The sequence below is a fragment of the Lithobates pipiens genome, unplaced genomic scaffold, assembly GCF_037356315.1.
Source record: "Lithobates pipiens isolate NorthernLeopardFrog02 unplaced genomic scaffold, aLitPip1_a1.2 Scaffold_16, whole genome shotgun sequence".
NCBI classification, from domain to species: domain Eukaryota; kingdom Metazoa; phylum Chordata; class Amphibia; order Anura; family Ranidae; genus Lithobates; species Lithobates pipiens.
In genome coordinates, this window is record NW_027507748.1 from 382,307,222 (window position 1) to 382,330,926 (window position 23,705).

Consider the following 23,705-nt stretch of genomic DNA (forward strand, 5'->3'; position numbering starts at 1 on the left):
ACTCTGCCTGCCCCCCTCCATGTCACTCTGCCTGCCCCCCTCCATGTCACTCTGCCTGCCCCCCTCCATGTCACTCTACCTGCCCCCTCCATGTCACTCTGCCTGCCCCCCTCCATGTCACTCTACCTGCCCCCCTCCATGTCACTCTACCTGCCCCCTCCATGTCACTCTGCCTGTCCCCCTCCATGTCACTCTACCTGCCCCCCTCCATGTCACTCTGCCTGCCCCCCTCCATGTCACTCTGCCTGTCCCTCTCCATGTCACTCTGCCTGTCCCTCTCCATGTCACTCTACCTGCCCCCTCCATGTCACTCTGCCTGTCCCTCTCCATGTCACTCTGCCTGTCCCTCTCCATGTCACTCTACCGGCCCCCCTCCATGTCACTCTCCCTGCCCCCCTCCATGTCACTCTGCCTGTCCCCCTCCATGTCACTCTGCCTGTCCCCCTCCATGTCACTCTGCCTGTCCCTCTCCATGTCACTCTGCCTGTCCCCCTCCATGTCACTCTGCCTGTCCCTCTCCATGTCACTCTGCCTGTCCCTCTCCATGTCACTCTGCCTGCCCCCCTCCATGTCACTCTGCCTGTCCCTCTCCATGTCACTCTGCCTGTCCCCCTCCATGTCACTCTACCTGCCCCCCTCCATGTCATTCTACCGGCCCCCTCCATGTCACTCTACCTGCCCCTCTACATGTCACTCTGCCTCTTCCTCTCCATGTCACTCTGCCTGTCCCCCTCCATGTCACTCTACCTGCCCCCTCCATGTCACTCTGCCTGCCCCCCTCCATGTCACTCTACCTGTACCCCTCCATGTCACTCTACCTGCCCCCTCCATGTCACTCTGCCTGTCCCCCTCCATGTCACTCTACCTGTCCCCCTCCATGTCACTCTGCCTGCCCCCTCCATGTCACTCTGCCTGTCCCCCTCCATGTCACTCTGCCTGTCCCCCTCCATGTCACTCTGCCTGTCCCCCTCCATGTCACTCTGCCTGTCCCCCTCCATGTCACTCTGCCTGTCCCCCTCCATATCACTCTGCCTGTCCCCCTCCATATCACTCTGCCTGTCCCCCTCCATGTCACTCTGCCTGTCCCCCTCCATGTCACTCTGCCTGTCCCCCTCCATGTCACTCTGCCTGTCCCCCTCCATGTCACTCTGCCTGCCCCCTCCCTGTCACTCTGATATATATATATATATAATCATACACCCATGTGTGTTTGGGCTTTGATTTGGGGTGTCTGAACCACTTCACAAGCATAAGACTGCTGGTGCCTGATAAACATGGAACAGTGCAGAGAAATAGAAGGTAAGTTCTTGAGCCCAGGGGTTAAACAGTCCTGTTCCTTCCCCTGGCCGCCAGCTGATTCCACAGAATATACTGGAATGGCTGAACAGCCTTATGGCTCATTTGCATATGTGGTGCCCTCTGAAGAGCAATCCACATTTGTATTGTTCTTCAGATGGCATTTGGCAGGCAGGGAGGAGGTGTTATATAACCTCCTCGCCACCTGTTAAAACCCACAGCATCGCCCCGCAATTTAATGCATTGCACATGGAAGCGGAAAGCCCCCAGTCACTTGAATGGTCCACATTTGGCAGGCAATACTGCTCACTGAACCCAACAGTGCACACATGTTTTTCTGCACTTTGATGCAAAACATTTTGGCTGTGGCAGGTATACATCCCCCTCTGCTGCCTTTTCAGCTTAATGGGAATGGTTGGTATCAGTTAAAACACAGCTCAACCTCTAAATTTTACTGTTTACTGTCCCCTAACCACAAGTGTAAACGGAGTCGCAAATCACTCTGAAGAGTGCTCCATAGTGGATCGTGTTTTGAAGGTATTTGACAGGTGGTGAAGAAGAGTTATGTTGCCTCCTCATCACCTGTTTTAAATCCCTAAAAACCCTTGCCATTGTACTGTAGCCATGTGCATTGCACACGGCTATAGCGCAGCCCCATTCAGGTGAATGGGTTGAGTTAAGCAAGCGCAGGGCCGTGCACCACTAAAATGTTCGGGTTTGGCTTGAAGAAAAGGTGGCAACCCTACTCTTGGCCTATTTACAGGCTACTGTCTCCCAGATTACTGTGCACATGTTTTCTTCATTCTATTACGTTTATGTTCGGGCCTCGTCTGATTCCAATTCCAGGCATAAGATCGTTCAGAGGTTCCTTCTTTGAGCTGCAGGCAGTCCCCATTTCTGTTGTTGTTAGTGAGACTGTTGGCATTTTGTATGCTGCTGCCTACCACTCAGTTAGACTACTTTTGGATGTCTCAACTGTTAATAACTTCCTGTGTCTCTCAATGGACAAGAAAGAAAATATGATTTTTTTACTTGGCTAAAATCCTTTTCTTGGAGTCCATTAAGGCACATGTGTCCCATTCCGCTGTATTCATTGCCATACTCTTGGTACTGCTTTACACAATTGAGGCATGCTAGTAGTAGGAGGGGTTAAGAATTTTTTTGTTTGTCAGTGTTCAATCCACCTGTAGGAGGCAATATAACCTGAAACTTATTGGACTTCCTGTGTCCCTTAATGGACCCCAAAGAAAATATGCTACAATGAGTACATGAATCCTATTTTCTCTGTTTGATATTGACAAAATAGGCCTGTTTTTCTGTCACATTTCCATACCTGTAATCCGTTTTCTTACACCTTTCTTTTGAACAGGTGTTGACTATTATTAACATGAAGACTAAAATAGATGAACAGAAATTAGTTAAAAATGCACAGAAACTTGTCTTGTAATGTACTGTATAATATAATGTAATGTATATAGTTTTGTCTTCGGCTTTGTGTGCTTGGGTGCTTTGTATGTTACATTCTAGCACAACTCCTCTCCCAACATGATAAAAAGAGACCTCCAAATGCTGAACACACCTTCACATTTACTTTCCCAAATAGTTTTGGGTTAGTTTTTTAATCTGGCTTCTACAGTATGTCATAGAAGTGTATTTAAGTGTATTGAAAATATATGGAGTATCAGAATTGTAAAATATTTTCTGCTATTGCGTGCTTTTAAGATTCATGCAAAATTCATTATCTTGTAAATTATTTTTATAGCAGGATAATACAGATGACAGCTCAGAGACCAGTTATTTTACACCAGAACTTGAATTGTCTGTTGAGAATTCTCAAGAAAAGGTAATATTAATGAAAAGCTTCATATAGTCAACCACCCGCATTGTTTTGATTGTAGAAAAAAAATGTTTCTAAACTCCAGCTCTCAAGTACCGTTAACCATATGCTTGTTATAAGCATGAAAAAATATTCTCCCGTAGTGCATAATGTGACATTGCCTGACCATAGATATCTTCCCTAATAAGACAAGTTGTGGGGGATATCTGCCCAACAACCTGTGATAGTTACTCTAAAGTGCATGTATTCCATCAGGTTGGAAAAATCTCCCAGTGCATATACAAGCACCTCTAATTACTGGAGGAGTTTGTTATAACACGTACAATGGGACTAGAAAAAGGAAGTTCAATATCAAGTAGCCAATAGCTTCTGTCTCGTAGTTGAATCTGGGCATGCGTGAGTTTTTGCACATCGGAATTGCATGCACACAAACAGATTTTTGGATAGGAACTTTCTCCGACTGAAAAATTGAGAACATGCTCTCAATCTTTTGCTCGCCGAAATTCGGCCAGCACCGATGGGGCATACATACGATTGCATCTTCTGACCAAAAGCTCTCATCAGAAAATAAGAAGTTCCTGGATGGCCGCATGTCAGGGAAATGGCATCTTTATTGGTCGATAAAATCCACATGCAGTCACATATCAAATATGGAAAAACAGGATAAAAAAGCTAATGCGTTTCACGCCTTGTTCTGGCGCTTATTCATAGCACTCATCACTCTTTTGCTGGCCGAATTTCTGATCATGTGTACATGGCATTAGTTAGTAAAATGGCATTTTAGTTTTACTCCTATTTTAGTCTTCTGCAAGTGTTTTAGTTTTAGTCCTATTTAGTCGACTAAATCTCCAGTTCATTTTAGTCGACTAAAACTCCTTTTAGTTGTCTAAAATCGAATGGGTGTTAAATTGTAATGCATTATTTAAGCATTTCTCTACAATTTCCAAACTCATTATATACTGCTTCTGGGGTGAAAAATCAAATATGTTGTTTTTAATGGTTAGGTTTGATGAACATGCACTACAGAAACAGATTTAGTCGTTTTATAACGTCTTTATTTAAGTAAAACCATTTCATCAAGAATATTTCTGTTTTCACAAAAGGGTAACGAAAAAATAACAAAAAGACACCCCAAAAAAATAGGAACACTTTGCATGACTGTCAGTGTCATGTCAACAGTAAAGCATCCTGAGACCATTCATGTGTGCGGCTGGCTGTTTCTCAGCCAAGGGAGTGGTGGGCCCACTCACAATTTTGAACACAGCCATGAATAAATGGTACAAAACATCCTCAGGCTCTGAGAACAACTTCTCCTAGCCATCTAGTTTGGTGATGAACAACGATGCCTTTTCCAGCATGATGGAGCTCCTCCTTACCATAAAGCAAAAATTATAACTAAGTGGTTTGTGGAAGTGGGAACTAAAATTGAAATTTTGGGTCCATGGCCACTCCAGGAAACTACCCAGACCTTCATCCCTTTGAGAACTTCTGGTGGTCATGGTCAATCCGACCTCAAGAGGCTGGTGAGGGTGAGGGAACAAAAAAAAAAAAAACACAAATTCTGAAAAGCTGCAAATATTGATTATGCAAGAATGGGCAGTACCACTGCCAGTGCCGCAACGGTGCCAGATCAGTCAGGAATCAGGATGTGGCAATGGCACAGAAATTGATTGACAATGACAATATGCCAGTGATGCCACGAATGTCAGGCCCGGGGCAAATTGCAGCAGAGGTCTTGAAAAGAAAGAGTCAACTCAACACTGCAAATATTGACTCTTTGCATAAACTTAATGTAATTGTCAATAAAGGCATTTGACACTTATGCAATGCTTTAATGGATACAATGATCTGACACAAATGTCAGATCTTTTATACCAGATACATCTGACACAAAAAGATCTAAAAACTCTGAAGCATCACTGGCAGACATTGTCAAAATTAATATTGGCCATAACTGTACATTTATATGGCCAAGTACAGCACAGAGCACACACAGACAGCAGCACACAATTTTTCTACAATAAGAATATATTTACTGTCATGTTATTATTTCAACAGTTCTAATTCTCAGATACATTCAAAGAAAAAGTGCACAATCTACAATAATGCCATTAGTGTGTGGATTTACTGGATTATTAAAGTCACCACTTTTTATCAAATCCTTTCTCAGCATTCACAATGACAATAATAGAGGTAAATATCACACTAAAAGACTATTGGGGCAGGACCTTGGTGCAAGGTAAGGCTCAAAGGCTGCCCTATTTGACCGTCCATTACCGTTACTGATCTATTTGATATTTACCTATGTTGTCAAATTTGTCAATGCTAAGAGAGAGAGACAATCAACAAGTTGATAAAAAGTTGTAGCACTAACCCCCGAAGGAGCGGCTGAAATGTTCTGGGCTTACCGATTACCTTCTGCAGCTCGTACTCGTTGTTTTTGTCAAGGGGTTCCCAGGGTTGATAACCCAGTAATTGTAGAGACCGACACTTGAATTCCTTGCTAGGATTTTTATTTTGCATGAAACGAATGAACAAACTCAGTCTGTAAGTTGGGAATAGAGGGTATCAGGGTAAAGTTTAGCTCAGGTGCTTGGAACTGCTGACTTCAAATAAAGTCTCTATGTACACAATCCAGAGAACAGCCCCTCGCAACTGGATCCTTTAACTGTTGGATAAATCCTTTGGGTTTTTTGAGTTTTTGGGTTTAGCAGCCAACAGTTAATTCTAGCTTTTCAAAGTCTCTCACACAGACTTGGTTGGACACTTAGTTACAACTGGAAGGGTAGAAGTAGGAACCTTTCTTACTGTACCAGAATCTTTCAGCCGGTGTGACAATACTGTAAGAATTGTGGATTCGATCAATGTCTATGGCAGCTCTGCTTCCAGGCTCTTACCGAGCAGCCGACCTTGTGCATGGCCCTCTTACTGAAGAGTCCTCCCCTGGTCTTGTAGAGAGTTAGAATCCTCCTTCCAGTTACTGTGCCTCGAACTAGCCAGTTCCGAGGCTCGGAAACGGATGGATCCGCACCCCAGGCCATGAGGGCCCCCAGGGGACTGGTCAGGAGGACCAGAACCACGGAGTCAGCAACAACTTCTGGACCTGAACCACAACCACGTGACTTTGGCACCTTAAGTACCCTTTCCCGGATTACGCAGTGAGACAAACACGCCCACTGATTGGCTCTGAGATAAAGATTGGTACCCAATGTGTCCAACCAGACTGCGTTCTGTAGCCTCCCAAAGGTGTACAACCCCACCTATGACCAGGCAGAACTTCTATACAGCCCAGCATGATGCCCAAGTACAATTTAACCCAGTTAACCCCAAAACTCACTACAGTTTTGAGCAAAAACTAAATTTGAACATATAGCACGTACTCGTTAGGTGTACCGGCACTACACACTCCCCTCGGTCATTGAGATGGTGTCCTCATCGTCTCGCTATGGAGAAAACTTCCTAACACTGCAAAAATGTTGATAAGCACCTGAGCATTTGAAGGTGCTGGGATGGGGAAAGAAAGGGAAAAAGTAACAACAGGTCTAAGATCTTTCACAGTAAAACATTTCCCATCAGAAGAATATACACATACCACCCAGTCCTGTCTATCTACACCACCCACTCTCCGGCAGTTTGACAGACGATCTCTGTGAATCCTAAAAAAGAAACACAACAGCTATACAAACACATTACACTGTTTATTAGAGAGCAGAATTCTATCCCAGACTCAATAGAATTCTCTTCTCTAAGTTTAAAACTTTTTTTTTTTCCTAAAACAACTAAGTGCTTAAATTTACCTTTTCCTAAACCAAAGAACCACTGTGTTTTGCGCCGACCCACACCACCTAGTGGTCAGAGCCACTGTAACTACAAGTCCTTTTCTTTGAAAGACAAGTACTGCGACCCAGCTGATAATCTTGACACGCAGTCCTCTGACAAACTAACCTGCCTAAGATACCCACAGTTCTCATATTTTTCAAGAAGAATGCGATGAAGAGAGAGAAGAACTCTTTTTGCAATCAATGGCTCAGTCCAAAAGAGGTTCACCAGCAGAATCAGGGATCTGGCAAAACCAAGTCTCTTCCATGTTCATCCACAGTAGTGATAAAGTACATGGCACTGTACTTATTTGGCCTGCAAATGACCACTTTGTCTGCATGTGCCGACCATAACTCCAGTGCAGACATCCCAGAAAACGTTCATACATTTCCTGGCAAAATGCCTTCTTGCGAAGTGGCTTTGGAACTGAGGTAGTTCCAGACATCTGCCACATACCACTTCTCACGATTTTCCTCAACAATGTCCATGATTTCCCTGGGCACATAAGGAAACTCAAGTCCATACTCTGTTGCCACCCGCTTGTTCAAAAGTCTCTGAGACCTGGCAAGTCTTGGCAAATTGTGAGCAATTCCCTCCCCAGGGGGTATGCACGAATTCGGGGACTTTTTCACTAGGGCCGTAGCGTCCTTTGTAAGCATTGGTAAGTTTACAGGTTTTGGCAACAATGCACTACCAACAGATGGGGTCTCCACCAGTGGTGCCCGTCCCCTGAAGTAAGGGCTAGCCAGCCCGAAACCTGAAATGTCAGCACAGGTAGCGGCTACGTAATCTCGACATGCCCATAACAGTTCCTGAGACATTTTGTCAAACAGCTCCTCAACATTCTCAACTTCAGAAGAGATAAAAGAGGAATCTAAATCAGAGTCCGGTGATTCCTCTACTAACACATAACCTTTCTCAGTCCCTTTCCCCACAAGTTCCCCAGGTTGCTCATCAGTAATTTGGGTTGAATTCTCACGGGTGATCACTTTCTTCCAATGTGATGCAACCGGACTAGTTGTGGTCCTTTCTTGTGGTTACGGGAAGGCTTTGATGGGCCCACTTTCTCCAGAGCGGGCATGGTAGTGGATGAAGCTGTGTCCATGACCTTGGGAGTAGATTCTCTGACCCGAGAAGAAGCAATGTCCTCGTTTAAGGCACCCGCAACAGTGGATGGAGCCGGAGTAGTAGGCCTCACAACTGGAGCATAGACGACAGTCTCCTCAATTGCCAAGCCCGTGGCCCAGTCCATATGATAGGCCCGAGGCGACTCAGTGGGCTGCTCCACTTTAAACGCATAGTCCCCGCACCTCCGACAGCGAGCAAATAAGGCCGTAACATCCTCCACAAAGTATACCGAGGGCCTCAACATCCCCGGCGGTATAAAGGATGAACCGCCCCTGCGGCAGCAGGCGGATTCCCGTGTCTGTCAATATGGTACCAGGCATCTGTATGCTGGTAGGACCTCTGACCGAAGGCATCCTAGGTCCTGGAACAGAAAGCACACAAGGGACACAGAACATAATTGCAGCTCAGCAAGCGTGACCAACTCCACTCTCTTCCTGCGACACACTCACACGGTGCCTCGTGCTGAAAGATGAAACAGGCGTAGGCTCCTCCCACTGGTTCATCTGGTTGCGCAATTTTGCAGGCTTTCTGTAGGACTCCTCCCACGCTTACACACCACAGTGAAATTCTTTGCTTTAGTAAAGATGGCGCAGTTCAAAACTTCACCCTCTATTCCAATAAAGTCACATGTAACAAGCTCACATGTATGTCTTTCTCTGTTGCGAGAGGTAACGGCAAATCCCAGACTACGAGCCCCCACATGTAGCACTGACCCCCGAAGGTGCGGCTGAAATTTTCTGGGCTTACCGATTACCTTTTCCAGCTCGTACTCGTTGTTCTTGTCTAGGGATTCCCAAGGTTAATAACCCAGTAATTGTAGAGACCGACACTTGAATTCCTTGTTAGGATTTTTATTTTGCATGAAAAGAATGAACAAACTCAGTCTGTAAGTTGGGAATAGAGGGTATCAGGGTAAAGTTTAGCTCAGGTGCTTGGAACTGCTGACTTCAAATAAAGTCTCTCTCTATGTACACAATCCAGGGAACAGCCGCTCGCAACTGGATCCTTTAACTGTTGGATAATCCTTACGTTTTTGGGTTTAGCAGCCAACAGGTAATTCTAGCTTTTCAACGTCTCTTACACAGACTTGGTTGGACACTTAGTTACAACTAGAAGGGTAGAAGTAGGAACCTTTCTTACAGTACCAGAATCTTTCAGCCGGTGCAGCAATACTGTAAGAATTGTGGATTCTATCAATGTCCATGGCAGCTCTGCTTCCAGGCTCTTACCGAGCAGCCAGCCTTGTGCGTGGCCCTCTTACTGAAGAGTCCTCCCCTGGTCACGTGTAGAGATGCTGGGCCTCTCCAAACCCGAGATGGCACCAGAACACCTTAGAATTCTCCTTCCAGTTACTGCGCCTCGAACTAGCCAGTTCCGAGGCTCGGAAACGTATGGATCTGCACCCCAGGCCATGAGGGCCCCCAGGGGACTGGTCAGGAGGACCAGAACCACAGAGTGAGCAACAACTTCTGGACCTGAACCCGAACCACGTGACTTTGGCACCTTAAGTACCCTTTCCCGGATTACGCAGTGAGACAAACACGTCCACTGATTGGCTCCGAGATAAAGATTGGTACCCAATGCGTTCAACCAGACTGCATTCTATAGCCTCCCAAAGGTGTACAACCCCACCTATGACCAGGCACAACTTCTATACAGCCCAGCCAAACTGATGCCAAAGTACAATTTAACACAATTAACCCCAAAACTCATTACAGTTTTGAGAAAAAATGTAATTTGAACATATAGCGTGTACTCGTTAGGAGTATCGGTGCTACAAAGTGGTGGGTGACTTATTGTTCCAGAATCCACATACTAATGGCATTTGTAGCCTCAGCCTGTGCATTTTTCCTATGAATTTAACTGATAATTAAAACTATTGAACTAGTGATTCTTCCTATAGCAGTAAGCACAACCCACAAGTATTAGGTATGCTTCTTATGTTAGAAATAGAAATACTTGGAGAATAATAAAACACTCCTATTTGTTCCGATTCATTTTAAGGAAAGCATTTCATGCCAATATGACCCTTGCTCTATTCCGCCAACCTCTAGAGAGGTCACCTGTAACACTGAATACCCTCTCTGCAAAGGCTTGAGAATCTAACATAGCCAGCAAGTCTAATGCAAAAGGTTTTGGCTGGTGATAAAAAGTGTCACACTTTGACAGCCAAAATTCTTTTGCGGTGTACTCCAAGACCGAGTCCTCACTGATGGCAAGTGCAACTTGCTGCAAAAGCTCTTCCTTATATTTTCTGATCTGCTGCTCTATGCTGTTTGGGGAGATCCACTGCCTGGGTCTTCTGCAGCATTTCGAAAGAAACCGAAAGACTGGCTGTGGCTGCTTAGATGTTGATGCCGGTGGCGGTGCTTCTTCCACTTCCTGCGATAGTTCTACCACATCATCTTCTTCAGACAATTGCTCAAGTTGGGTGTGTTGCAAAGTGGATTTTCTTGTGGCATATTTCTCTGCCTTTTTAAGCAGTTCCTGAATATTCTCAGCCGCCACATCAACAAGGGTTTCACAGACGATAGGGTTGACAAAACAAGCAGCTGCTACGAGTGGAGAGAACATTTCGTCAGTTGGATCGAAGAATGAAGCAAAATGCTGGTTCATACTCCCTTTCATATTCTGTGCAATTGTGGCAAGGTCTTGGTAGCTAGTGTTCTGTTTAAAGTCCTCAAGATGGCTGAGCAGATCAAAGAGGGCAGGTGTAGCCAGGGATATGGTAAACAAATTAATTAGGAAGGTCTGCGCTTAGGATGTGTGTGATGGTTGCAGCCTCCCCCAAAAAAAACCCGTAAGAGGGCTCTAGGATATAGAAAGAAAGAAGATGTGAAGGGCACTATCTTTATGTCAAATAGTGCTCTACCAAATAACTCTATAGTGACTAAATATTAAGACACAGGGTTATTGTGGAATAAATTATAACAAAACTGTTACCATAAAGGTGATAGTGTAATAGTTATCACACCTCACCTACCCTAGTAGGTGATTACTGAAACCCTCTAGGTGTGGACACCAATCCTACACAGGAGAAGTTATCACCAAAAATATAATGGCTTACAAATTAGTGTATAAAACATCCAGACATGAATATCATGATAGTCCAAACCCAACATACAGGATGTGAGTAAACCCAAAAATCCAAATAAAAATGCAGAGTCACACCAAAAAACAAAAAAAATTCTAAAAATATTCTAAAAAATTACACCGATATGTAATTATCCCACCATATACAAAAACATATAAGTATATACATATAGTGTCCCAATCATAAAATCAAGGTGTATTCAAACCCAAAATGCAAACAAAAACAAAAAAAATGTCAAAAAAAAAAAAAAAAAAATCGCACCAAAAAAAACTGTAAAAATGCAAAAATCGCACCAAAATTAAAGATTACATTTTATATATTTGGTGATAACCTCTCCTGTGTAGGATTGGTGTCCACACCTAGAGGGTTTTAGTACTCACCTACTGGGGTAGGTGAGGTGTGATAACTATTACACTATCACCTTTATGGTAACTGTTTTGTTATAATTTATTCCACAATAACCCTGTGTCTTTTAATACTTAGTCATTATAGAGTGATTTGGTAGAGCACTATTTGACATATAGGTAGCGCTACTCGCCCCTTCACATCTTCTTTCTTTCGACATGGAGATGGTGTTACTCTGGAGGGTTTTAGTATGTTCTGTAAAAGGCAGCAGTAGGTCATGCAATGATGTGAGCTTTTGCCATTCACTAGGGAGCAAGCTGCCCCATCCCATGTTGTTTGCGATTTGGCAGACTGACTCTTTCAGTTTGAGGACTCTTGCGATCATTTTGAATGTACTTGACCAGCGTGTGAGGCAGTCATTTAAAAGAATAGGGCCACAATGCTCCAATAGCTTCTGTGTTGCAATTGAAGACTTGCGGAAGAGGTTCACTATTGATCTTGCTTTATCCAGTATTCTCTTCACACTTGCCTCTTTATGCACCATGTCGACCACAATTTGCAACGTATGCACCACACATGGTGTCCGGTCCATGTCCATCTGTTGGTAGCTAACAAGTGGAACACACACACAGCCCAATAAGCATAAAGTATATAGAAAAGGTTTCTGTTCCATTCTTTTACAGTGGTGTGAAAAAGTGTTTGCCCCCTTACTCATTTCCTGTTCTTTTGCATGTTTGTCACACTTAAGTGTTTCGGAACATCAAACCAATTTAAACAATAGTCAAGGACAACACAAGTAAACACAAAATGCAATTTGTAAATGAAGGTGTTTATTATTAAAGGTGAAAAAAAATCCAAACCATCATGGCCCTGTGTGAAAAAGTGATTGCCCCCTAAACCTAATAACTGGTTGGGCCACCCTTAGCAGCAACAACTGCAACCAAGCGTTTGCAAAAACGTGCAATGAGGCTTTTACAGCGTCCTGGAGGAATTTTGGCCCACTCATCTTCGCAGAATTGTCCTAATTCAGTTACATTAGAGGGTTTTTGAGCATGAACGGCCTTTTTAAGGTCATACCACAACATCTCAATAGGATTCAGGTCAGGACTTTGGCTAGGCCACTGCAAAGTCTTCATTTTGTTTTTCTTCAGCCATTCGGTGGTGGACTTGCTGGTGTGTTTAGGATCATTGTCCTGCTGCAGAACCCAAGTTTGTTTCAGCTTGAGTACACGAACAGATGGTCGGACATTCTCCTTCAGGATCTCTTGGTAGACAGCAGAATTCATAGTTCCTTTTATCACGGCAAGTCTTCCAGGTCCTGAAGCAGCAAAACAGCCCCAGACCATCACACTACCACCACCATATTTTACTGTTGGTATAATGTTCTTTTTATGAAATGCAGTGTTCCTTCTACGCCAGATATACTTGGACACACACCTTCCAAAGAGTTCCACTTTTGTCTCATCGGTCCACAGAATGTTGTCCCAAAAGTCTTGGGGATCATCAAGATGTGTTGTGGAGAAATTGAGATGAGCTTTGATGTTCTTTTTGCTCAGCAGTGGTTTTCTCCTTGGAACTCTGCCATGCAGGCCATTTTTGCCCAGTCTTTTCCTGATGGTGGAGGCATGAACGCTGACCTTAACTGAGGCAAGTGAGGCCTGCAGTTCCTTGGACGTTGTTGTGGGGTCTTTTGTGACCTCTTGGATGAGTCGTCGCTGCGCTCTTGGGGTAATTTTGGGCGGCCGGCCACTCCTGGGAAGGTTCACCACTGTTCCATGTCTTCGCCATTTGTGGATAATGGCTCTCACTGTGGTTCGCTGGATTCCCAAAGCTTTGGAAATGGCTTTATAACCCTTTCCAGACTGATAGATCTCAATTACTTTCTTTCTCAATTGTTCCTGAATTTCTTTGGGTCTCGGCATGATGTGTAGCTTTTAAGGATCTTCTGGTGGACCTTACTGTGTCAAGCAGCTCCTATTTAAGTGATGCCTTGATTGTGAACAGGTGTGGCAATAATCAGGCCTGGGTGTGGCTAGAGAAATTGAACTCAGGTGTGGACAACCACAGTTATATTATGTTTTAACAAGGGGGGCAATCACTTTTTCACACAGGGCCATGATGGTTTGGATTTTTTTTCACCTTTAATAATAAACACCTTCATTTACAAATTGCATTTTGTGTTTACTTGTGTTGTCCTTGACTATTGTTTAAATTGGTTTGATGTTCCGAAACACTTAAGTGTGACAAACATGCAAAGGAACAGGAAATGAGGAAGGGGGCAAACACTTTTTCACACCACTGTATTTTAACACTTAACATATTGGAAAACTTTTGCAGTACACAAGACTACAAATAAAGTGGAAACATAACAAAGGTACACCCCATAGAGTAGAGCTGAGCAGATAGCGCCCTCATATCAATCATCTCATAGCCATTGTGATAATTGTCTGGTGTCACCATCGCTGTGCCAACTGTCAACCATATCATCATGTAAAAGAATAATAAAAATGGGTCACTCACCGCAGATCATCAATTTCGGTCTCAGCCTCAGAGTCACTTTCCGTCATGCAGGAGTCTTCCTCGCTAGAGCCGGATGGTTCTTCTGCTGCTGCTGTGGTTTGTTTAAATGCTGCCACCATATTGCTGCCATTGTCTGTTATCACTGTAAGGATCTTCATCTTTGCTATGTCCCACTCTTGCAAGCATTTGTCCACACATGATCCGATTGACTGTGCAATGTGTGGGTGGGCTACTTGTTCAAGGGCCAACAATATGTGTTCAGGTTTGTTGTTCAACACAAAAGTAGCATCCACTTATGGCAAGGAATGAAGCCGAGAGTCCTTTTTTGGTCCACAAATCAGTGCAAATAGACACTCTCTGAGCAGCAGCCAGTCACTTTTAGAATTTTTGTTTTTCATCCTCATACTGTTTGTCAGTCAGATTGCTTATTTTAGTTTTCTTTGGAACAGTCAGCTTCCTATCTACTGTCTCCATCATGCCAACAAAGTCCTCATCTTCAATCTTTTTGACTGGTAATCCGGTGCGCCCAATCCATCTTGCTATGGCCTCCTCCCTGGCATGTTGTTATTATTATTGTCAATGTAATATTTTGAAGCACTTAAAAGAGCAGTGCAAATAGATTGCTGTGGTTGTGCACTGCCACTGGCTTGACTTGGTCCATCATTTGAGGTTTTCTGTATCTGTGGGGTCGAAAACAGACCCAATTTTCGTCATAGTTTTCGTCAGATGACGAAAATGTGCTGTAGTGAGTCATATTCATGAAAATTTTACCTACCCCTCTCTGCTGACATCCTGCATTTAAGTGCTGAATTCAAAATATATGCCTGGAGCCACATACAGCCTAATACATTGTGCCTGCTCCTTTTGTGATCACACAGGCATGCTTCTCACCTCTCTATACAGTGTATGGGTACTTACAGTGGGAGAGTAGAGTGACATCTCACTCCTCAGCTGAGGTCAGGATTGAAGACAGAAGCGATGTCAGGAAGCCGGGCCAAACACAGGCGCTGGACATGGCATATAAGGTATATGCACGCTCACAGTGGGAGAGGAAATCATGTGCCACACAACAAACTTTTCATCCTGGGTTGTGAAGGAACCATCCAGCACCCAGCTTGGGTGCTTCTGTCAGTATACAACTTCCTCCAGTCTGGAACCAGGAACCACATATTATAGCCCACATCCAAGACTAGCACAACAATGTTGTGATTAATCAGAGATCCCACTACAGGTCACACTGCCCGGCACCAAGCTCACAAAGTACTTAACACATTATCATAAGTATAAACATGTAACACCTTAATAAACAGATGATAGTAGGAGACCCCCAGCATCAGGTTGCTTTGAGCTGATCATATTAACATTTGTTCTGAGTCTCACAGAGTAAAGCAGTCATGCTGGTTTTGGGCATAGAAGCCCTAAATGTGTATCTGGGTTTCCCAGTTCCCAGAGTCTATGATGAGGAGACATAGACTTGAATCAGAAAAAAAACCTGTAACGTACCTGGGATGTGAGCCTGATGTGCGGAGGGAGACCTCCCGTACCACCCCGGCTCGGAGACCACTGGAATGGGGACAGTGGTGGTAAGAGCACGGTGAGGTAAAGGTGCCTGTTTGGTCCTCGCTGCTTGGAGTTGTGTAGCCAAGTGGAAGCTGAAACAGCAGGTATGGAGATCAGTAGATGCAGGCCAGCAGGTGTAGTGGATGCAGGTCAGCAGAGCAGCGGATTCAGGTCAGCAAGTGCAGGTTTGCAGACAGAAGCGGAGTCAGACTAGCCGGGTCATACACATCAGGGTAAACAGCAGGCAGAGAATAGGCAGTCTAGGCTGGGTCTTGGCAACAGGCAATCAGGCTGGAACTAAGCAGGGTCAAACAAGCTGAGGTCAGGATTGAAGACAGAAGCAAGGTCAGGAAGCCGGGTCAAACACAGGAGCTGGACATGGCACAGAATTAGGAACACAGGCAGCAGAAGCAGATCAAACCGCAAAGGGGCAGCATTCCGGGAGCGTCTTTTATAGACCGATGGGGGCCAAAGCGCGTCCAACATGCGCACGTCCGTGCATGAAGATTCCAATTCGCACGTGCACATAGGCACACGCCTTCTGGAGTGAGCAGTACATCCCTAACAGTGCCCCCCCCCCTTTAAGGGAACCTCCGGGTGCCCAGGAGAACTCTTTTATGGGGGTGACTGCGAAAAAAAAGCCTGTTCCGTTGGGGTTCCCAGGAGTTCTCCTCCAGACCATACTCCTTCCATTTGATTAAGAATTGAAGCTGGTTCCCTCCTCTTCGGCAAGAAGAAGCCTCCACCTCGAACGCCTCGTCTCCGTCAATGATCACAGGTTCAGGTGGTCCCGATCCCCTGTGTGGGGAAGGATCAGTCACTGCAGGTTTCAATAACGACACATGAAATACCGGGTGGATATTCAATGACTCAGGTAAGGCAAACTCATAAGAAACTTCATTTAATTTCCGTTTTACTGGGAAGGGACCGATGAATTTGGGTGCCAATTTCCTTGCGGGGCAAGTCATCTTAAGATTGGTGGTGGATAACCATACTTGATTGCCTTGTTGCAGGCATAATTCCCTTCTCTTCTTTCTGTCAAACATTCTTTTACTTATTGCTTGTTCCCTGGTCATGGCTTCCTGCAATATCTTGCTGTTACGGCTCAAGAAATCTACAGTACTGTGAACCGCCAGAACTGTGGAATGCAGGAGGAGATCAGGTAGGAAGGTCAGGTGGAACCCGTAGTTGGCAAAAAACAGAGACTGACCTGTAGCCGAATGATTAGCATTATTGAAGGCAAATTCTGCCTGAGGTAGTAAAGCTACCCAATCGTCTTGAACAAAGGAGGTGAAGAATCGGAGATATTGTTCGAGCGTTTGATTCGTCCTCTCGGTTTGCCCATTAGTTTGGGGATGGTAGGCTGAGGACATGGACAGTTCAATCTTCAGGGCTTTGCACAAGACCTTCCAGAAGCGAGAGGTGAACTGCACCCCTCTATCTGAAACAATGTCCGCAGGGACCCCATGTAGCCTTACTACCTCCTTAATGAAGACCTGGGCTGTTTCCATGGCAGAGGGTGTGCTCTTCAGTGGCACGAAGTGGGCCATTTCAGATAAACAGTCAACCACAATAAAAATGGCTTAGCAACCTTCTGACGGGGGGAAGTTCCAATATGAAATCCATGGCAATCATTTTCCAGGGATGGTCAGGGACTGGTAAGGGTCTGAGCAGACCCCAGGCCTTGCTTCTAGTGGTCTTGCTATGGATACAGGTGGCACAAGAACTTATATAATCCCTGAAATTTTTTTCAAGATCCAGCCACCAAAACGTGCATTGAACCAGTTCCAAAGTTTTATGCATTCCGAAGTGGCCTGCCAGGGGATGATCATGGCACAAGTTTAACACTGTGACTCAAACCTCTTCAGGCACAAAGATCTTGTCATCTTTCCACAGCAAACCATCCTTGGGTAACAGAGTAACTCCGGGGGGACCAGACACACCTGCAGAGGCTTGCTTTAAGCCAGACATTAGGTCAGTTTGCAAAATTAAGAAGTTACCTTCTGATAGGATGGTATCTGGGACTGATAATTCCTTCGTATCATCAAACATGCAGGAAAGGGCATCTGGTTTGGTGTTTTTGGAACCTGGTAAGTTATGTGAAACGAAAACCTAGAAAAAAACAATGGCCATCGTGCCTGGCGTGATTTCAGATGTTTGGCAGCTCTCAAATGCTCCAGGTTTTTGTGGTCTGTGTAAATGAGTATAAAAGGTGCGGTGCTTCCTCCAATAGTTACCTTCAGTCCTCAAGGGCAGATTTAATGGCCAAAAGCTCCCGTCCCCAACGTCATCGTTTTTCTCGGACAGGGTGAGTTTACGGGAGAAGAAGGCTATTGGGTGCATCAAGTCCTTGAGACCCTGGCATTAGGAGAGGACAGCTCCAACCGCGGTCTCAGAGGCATCTACCTCAAGTAGATAAGGATGAGTAGGATCAGGGTGATTCAGAATAGGAGCAGATGTGAAAAGTCCTTTTAAGTTTGTGAAAGCAGCCCGTGCCTCGGAAGTTCAATGAAACAGCACATTGTGCTTGGTCAGCTGTGTAATTGGGGAAATAATAGCAGAGAATACCTTGATGAACCTCCGATAGAAGTTCGCAAAGAGTTGCACCCCCTTTTTGTCTGAAGGTGCAGGCCAATCCACAACAGCTGAAACTTTCTGTGGATCCATTTTGAATCCCTCTGTTGAAATCACTAGGCCAAGTAACTGCATACTCTGTCGCTCGAATTTGCACTTTTCTGGTTATGCGTATAGTCCGTGTTGGCGGAGACGACAGAGTACATTCTTGACATGTTCCGGATGCTACTCAAGAGATGATGAAAAAATCAAAATATCGTCTAGGTAGACAACTACATAAATGTCCAGACAGTCTCTGAAAATGTCAGTAACTAGGTGTTGAAAGGTGTCAGGGGCGTTACATAGTCCGAAGAGCATTACTAAATATTCGTAATGGCCAAACCTGGTACGAAAAGCAGTCTTCCATTCATCCCCTGTATGGATGCGGACCAGGTTGTACGCCCCCCTTAGGTCTAACTTGGTGAAAATAGAGGAAGTCTTGAGTCTTTGAAAGAGTTCAGGTACCAGGAGCAGAGGGTACCAGGTTTTGACCGTGATTTTATTTAATTCCTGGTAGTCCACACAGGGCCAAAGAGAATGATCCTTTTTCTCCATAAAAAAAGATTTTCTGCCCCTGCTGGAGAAGTGGAAGGACGGATGAATCCCCTCTTGTGATTTTCATCAATATAGTCTTTCAGCACCCCTAGTTCCCTTTCAGATAAAGGGGAGATCCATCTGAAAGGAATTTCAGCACCGGGAAGAATCTCGATTGGACAATCGTATGGACAATGAGGCGGGAGGACTTCAGCCCCTCGTTTGCTAAAGACGTCCAAGAACTCATGGTATTGTTTTGGCACACCAGAGCATATCTCTGGATCTGGTTCCAGGCATAACAGAGGACCAGAGGTGCTGCGACATGAAGGCATGCAGTGATGCAGGCAGTAAGGTGACTGAAACGTAATACTTCCGGTTCCCTTATCAATCTGTGGGTTGTGTGCCTGAAGCCAGGGTAGACCCAAGATGACTGGAAACATGGGGGATGCAATGGCATCCAAGCTTAATAGTTCCTTATGCTCCATAGAGGTGATTACAGGCAAAGGAGGGGTTTCTTGGGTCACTACTCTGGACTTGATGCGAGACCCATCTGCCAGGAAGATGGAGAGACCCTGGGTTTTGGGTTGGAGTAGGATGTGTTGTTGTGCTGCAAAGTCTAAATCGATAAAACAACTACATGCCCCTGAGTTGATTATCACAGTCACTGGTATTGTCCTTCCTGGCAATTAGAACGAGATAGATAGAGAAAGGTGAGTGGCATTGGTAGAGGGAGGTGAATGGTTGGGATAAGAGGTAGCCAGGATCTTGTGTAATTTAGTAGGACAAGAAGAGACATAATGACCAGCTTCTCCACAATACAGGCTTAGGCAATTCCGCTGCCGACATAGTCGTTCTTGGGCAAACAGGGAATGCTTAATCAGTCCAAGCTGCTTTGGTTTGACAGAAATAAAAGTCTGGTGAAGAGGTAAGGTTATAGCTGAAACTGCATTGGCACTGATGGGGTACACAGGAGCTGGCATCCGAGGTAGCATCCAAGCTGGTCGGAGCTGCTGAGTAGACTTTTCTTTTTCTGCATTCCCGGATTCGCCGGTCTATCTGCATAGATAATGTAATTAAAGTCTCTAGAGCATCAGGAACACCGACTCAGGCTAACTCATCTTTCAAGCTCTCAGAAAGACTGAGACGGAACTGGTGCCAGAGGGCTGCCTCGTTCCACTGGGTATCTGCGCTCCAGCGTCTGAAAATCAGTCACATAGTCCTCAACCGATCGGCAGCCTTGCTGGAGCGTGTAGAGGGCAGCCTCAGTGGGGAAAGTCCGCTGAGGGTCATCATACAGTCGGGCCATGGCATCAAGGATGGATGACAGAGTCCAGAACTACATGGTGGACTTCAAGTAGGTGGTTGGCTGAGGCCCCCCCTGCAGCAAAGCGATAACAAAACCCACTTTGGTGACTTCAGATGAAAAAGTCAGAGGTATCAATGAAAAGTAAAGTTCACATGCGTTGCGAAACGCCCGGAATTCACTTTGGTTCCCAGAGAACCTCTCAGGAACAGGTACCCTAGGCTCAGGAGGTGGAATCATTCCAGAGGAGGATGTTGAAATCAGAGGTGGGTCTACAGGGATGGCCTGGTTTTGTATCTGCTTATCCGTTTGGGTGAGGCTGTCCTGTAGAGTCTTCATGTAGACTCCTGTAGAGTGAGGGCTGTAAGGTGTTGACGGACATTGTCCATAGACGAGGTCCCTCCTGCAGGCTCAGACATGGTGGTTTGATTCTGTAACGTACCTGCGGAGGGAGATTTCCCGAACCACCTCGGCTGGAAGACCTATGGAGTGGGGACAGTGGTGGTAAGAGCACGGTGAGGTAAAGGTGCCTGTTTGGTCCTCATTGCTTTGAGTTGTGTAGCCAAGTGGAAGCTGAAACAGCAGGTGTACTGGATGCAGGTCAGCAGATACAGGTTTTCAGATCAGCAGATGCAGGTTTGCGGAGCAGTGGATGCAGGTTAGCAAGTGCAGGATTTCAGACAGTAGCAGAGTCAGACTGGCCGGGTCATACACATCAGGGTTAACAGCATAAACGGCAGGTAAAGAATAGTCAGAGTCCAGGCTGGGTCTTGGCAACAGGCAATCAGACAGGAACTAAGCAGGGTCAAACAAGCTGAGGTCAGGATTGGAGACAGAAGCAAGGTCAGGAAGCCGGGTCAAACACAGGAGCTGGATATGGCACAGAATCAGGAACACAGGTAGCAGAAGCAGATCAAACCGCAAGGGGCAGCAGTCCGGGAGCGTTTTATATAGTCTGCTGGGCGCCAAAGCACATCCGTGCGCAAAGTCTGCGATTCACGCGTGCGCATAAGCGCACGCCTTCTGGAGCGAGCAGTACGTCCCTAACCAATCCATGGGTCCCCCAGGCACACACCTCCCAAATAGTATTGTTCCCTTAAATGCCAGGGCCCGTAGTCTGTATTCAAGAGGCCACCCTGCAGTCCTCTCCCAAAGCCCCTGTCCTGGTTCAGCCTGTCACATGGGTTCATTTCTCAATGGTACAGAACATACTGGGGCCCCTTGAACTCACTATAAAGTTTGTAGAAAGTTATAGAGGTCTATTTATGAAGGATTCACTGGGAAATTTTCCCAGTGATTCCTTTACTGACATTCACCTATATAAGATGTGACAGCGTTTGCTTTGCATTTACAGTAGGATGAATGTGCACCAGGTGAATGCAGCATTTGTGAAAAGCCATTGAATTTTACTTGTAAATTAGATAAATGGTATTTAGTCTGCAGGTGGATTTGCTCACAGAATCTCTCCTGGGTGCTGGTCTAGGAGGGCTTGTTTTTTAAATTGTGTAACCTGATTTATGACTGCTTTAGCTTGTTTGCAGAATGTTCCTCTTTGTTGCAGTGTATTCCTCCTTCCCTGTGTTGGTGTACAGTGTTCAAAAATAAAGTGTCCCCACCAAGTATGGAGGAGCAGCAGCCCTGTTTTTGGAGGCCAAACACAGGGAGGACTTTGACTGGTTGTCTCCACAGCCTAACACAGAAAGCCAGTTTCTAGCGGCTAGAGAGGGACATATGCTGCTGCAGAACTGGAAGAGACACACATGTTCCCACAGGGACCAGTGGAGAGCCTGTTTGTGTTGAGCTATGTGACTACAGGATAAACTGATGTGGGTTGAGCTGCACTGGACAAGAGATGCACATGTGAGAGACTGCTGTAACCTGTGCTAGATTAGTGGGCGAGACAATCTGCCTGCTTTTGACTGTGCTGAACCAGGAATGAATTGCTACTGCCAGATACTAAACCGTGAGCTGTGAGCAGAACTGCATGTTAGCGGAGGACCACCATCCCCAGCTTGCCCAAGGGAGCATCATGGGACTATTGTCTCCTCAGGGGAAGAAGAAAGCTATTGCTGTTCCAGAGTCACAGACTCTAGAGAGAAAAAGAATTATGATCTTAATCCACCATTGGCAACGTAGCTCTCGCTTGTCTTCAAAAGTCATGTCCAAATCATCAGGAGTGATTAGGGGCCTTGTGTCCCCCACACTTTTTGTACTTCATGTAAGCATTCAAATGTGAGCATATGGGCCCTATTGCAGAGTTTAGTGTACTAACCAGTGGTATAAGTAGGGACCCTAACCATAGTTATTTAGAATTACCTCACCATATTTTAGCGTTTGCTGACAGTATTGTCTATCTGTGTACTAACATTAAATAACACTAATGCCGCATACACACGACCGACCTTTTTCCGGCAGACTAGGTCCAACGGGATCAATCCGTTGGACAATCCGATCGTGTGTGGGCTAGTCCGATAGTTTTTCAAAAAAAAAAAATCAGGCGGACCTAGAAATAGAAAGTTTCCAATCTATCCAACGGACTAAAAATCGGAAAAAAAACATTTGGTCCCTAGTTGTGGCAGCGCCTGTTAAGTAGTGTGGTCTCTATGGAGCCTCAGGAGCATGCTACCCCTCCTGACCCCCCTCCTGGAGGTTGCGGGTCCTTCCTTTCCAGTAGACACCCTGCCGGCCGGCCTTGAGTCATTTGTCTCCCATGTGGAGGTGGTATTCGGACACAGGGCTTGTAAGCAAGCACCCCCCGTCATCACCCTCATCCACAGACTGTTCTGAGCCAGGTTCTGCCACCTCCGGACCTGCAATCGCTGCGGACCCAGATGTTTCCCCTGATTCCTCAGATGTTTCCTCTACCTCTGTCACCTGAAGCATCCATTTGTTCCCCCTAAGCGCTTTGCGTTATGTTACCCCTTTAAGGAGAACCTCCTGAAGAAATGGACCTCTCCTGCTGTGGTGGACCCTCCTATATCCCAACTGAACAAGGCTACTATGATACTGGTGGAGGAATGTCCCTCCTTTAAGGACCATGTGGATTGCAGTGCGGAAGCGGTGGTTCGTTCCATTTTCACCATCACCAGGTCTACACACCGGCCTTTTCCTGGCCACAGCCCTGGTCTCCCAGACACTGAATGAATGGGCCAACGTTCTCCATCAAGCCCTAACCTCTAGCCAGATGCTTCAATCGTATGTGGAGCTGGAAGACCAGTTGGTCCAGGGACTAAAGTATGTCTGTGATGCGTCCCTTGATGGAGTCCCACTCCTTTCCAAACTTTCTGTTTCAGCAGTAGTGCTGTGGCGTGTCCTGTGGCTCAAGTGTTGGTCGGCTAACTAGACCTTCAAAAAGGCTTTAGCGGACTTGCCCTTCCAGCGAGTGGCTGTTTGGGCTACGCTAGATGTTATTATCAAGAACCTTATAGATGGCAAGAGCACTTTTCTGCCTCAGTCCAAGAAGGGAACAGAACTACGTAGGAGGATGGGACTGACCTTCATGGCACATAAGCAGATTTTTCATTCCCAAGTCTGTCACAAAAGTCTCCAAACTAACGGGAGGCACTAAGCGTCCCTGACCCCAGGAGCCCTCCAAGCTTGCAGATAAGTCCTTCTCGACATGGAGGTTTGCCCTCGCCCATTCCCATGGTGGTGGG

At 45.6% G+C, this 23,705-nt stretch overlaps 1 protein-coding gene across 2 annotated transcripts in view; it reads left to right on the top strand.

Moving 5' to 3' along the window:
• TEX14 (testis expressed 14, intercellular bridge forming factor) overlaps window positions 1–23,705 on the top strand; it is a 758,047-nt gene that overhangs the window by 568,090 nt on the left and 166,252 nt on the right. For both annotated transcript variants that reach the window (XM_077482232.1, XM_077482233.1), the window contains exon 19: window positions 3,059–3,139. In XM_077482232.1, the coding sequence (XP_077338358.1) occupies window positions 3,059–3,139 (81 nt within the window). The remainder of the gene's footprint in view (window positions 1–3,058; window positions 3,140–23,705) is intronic.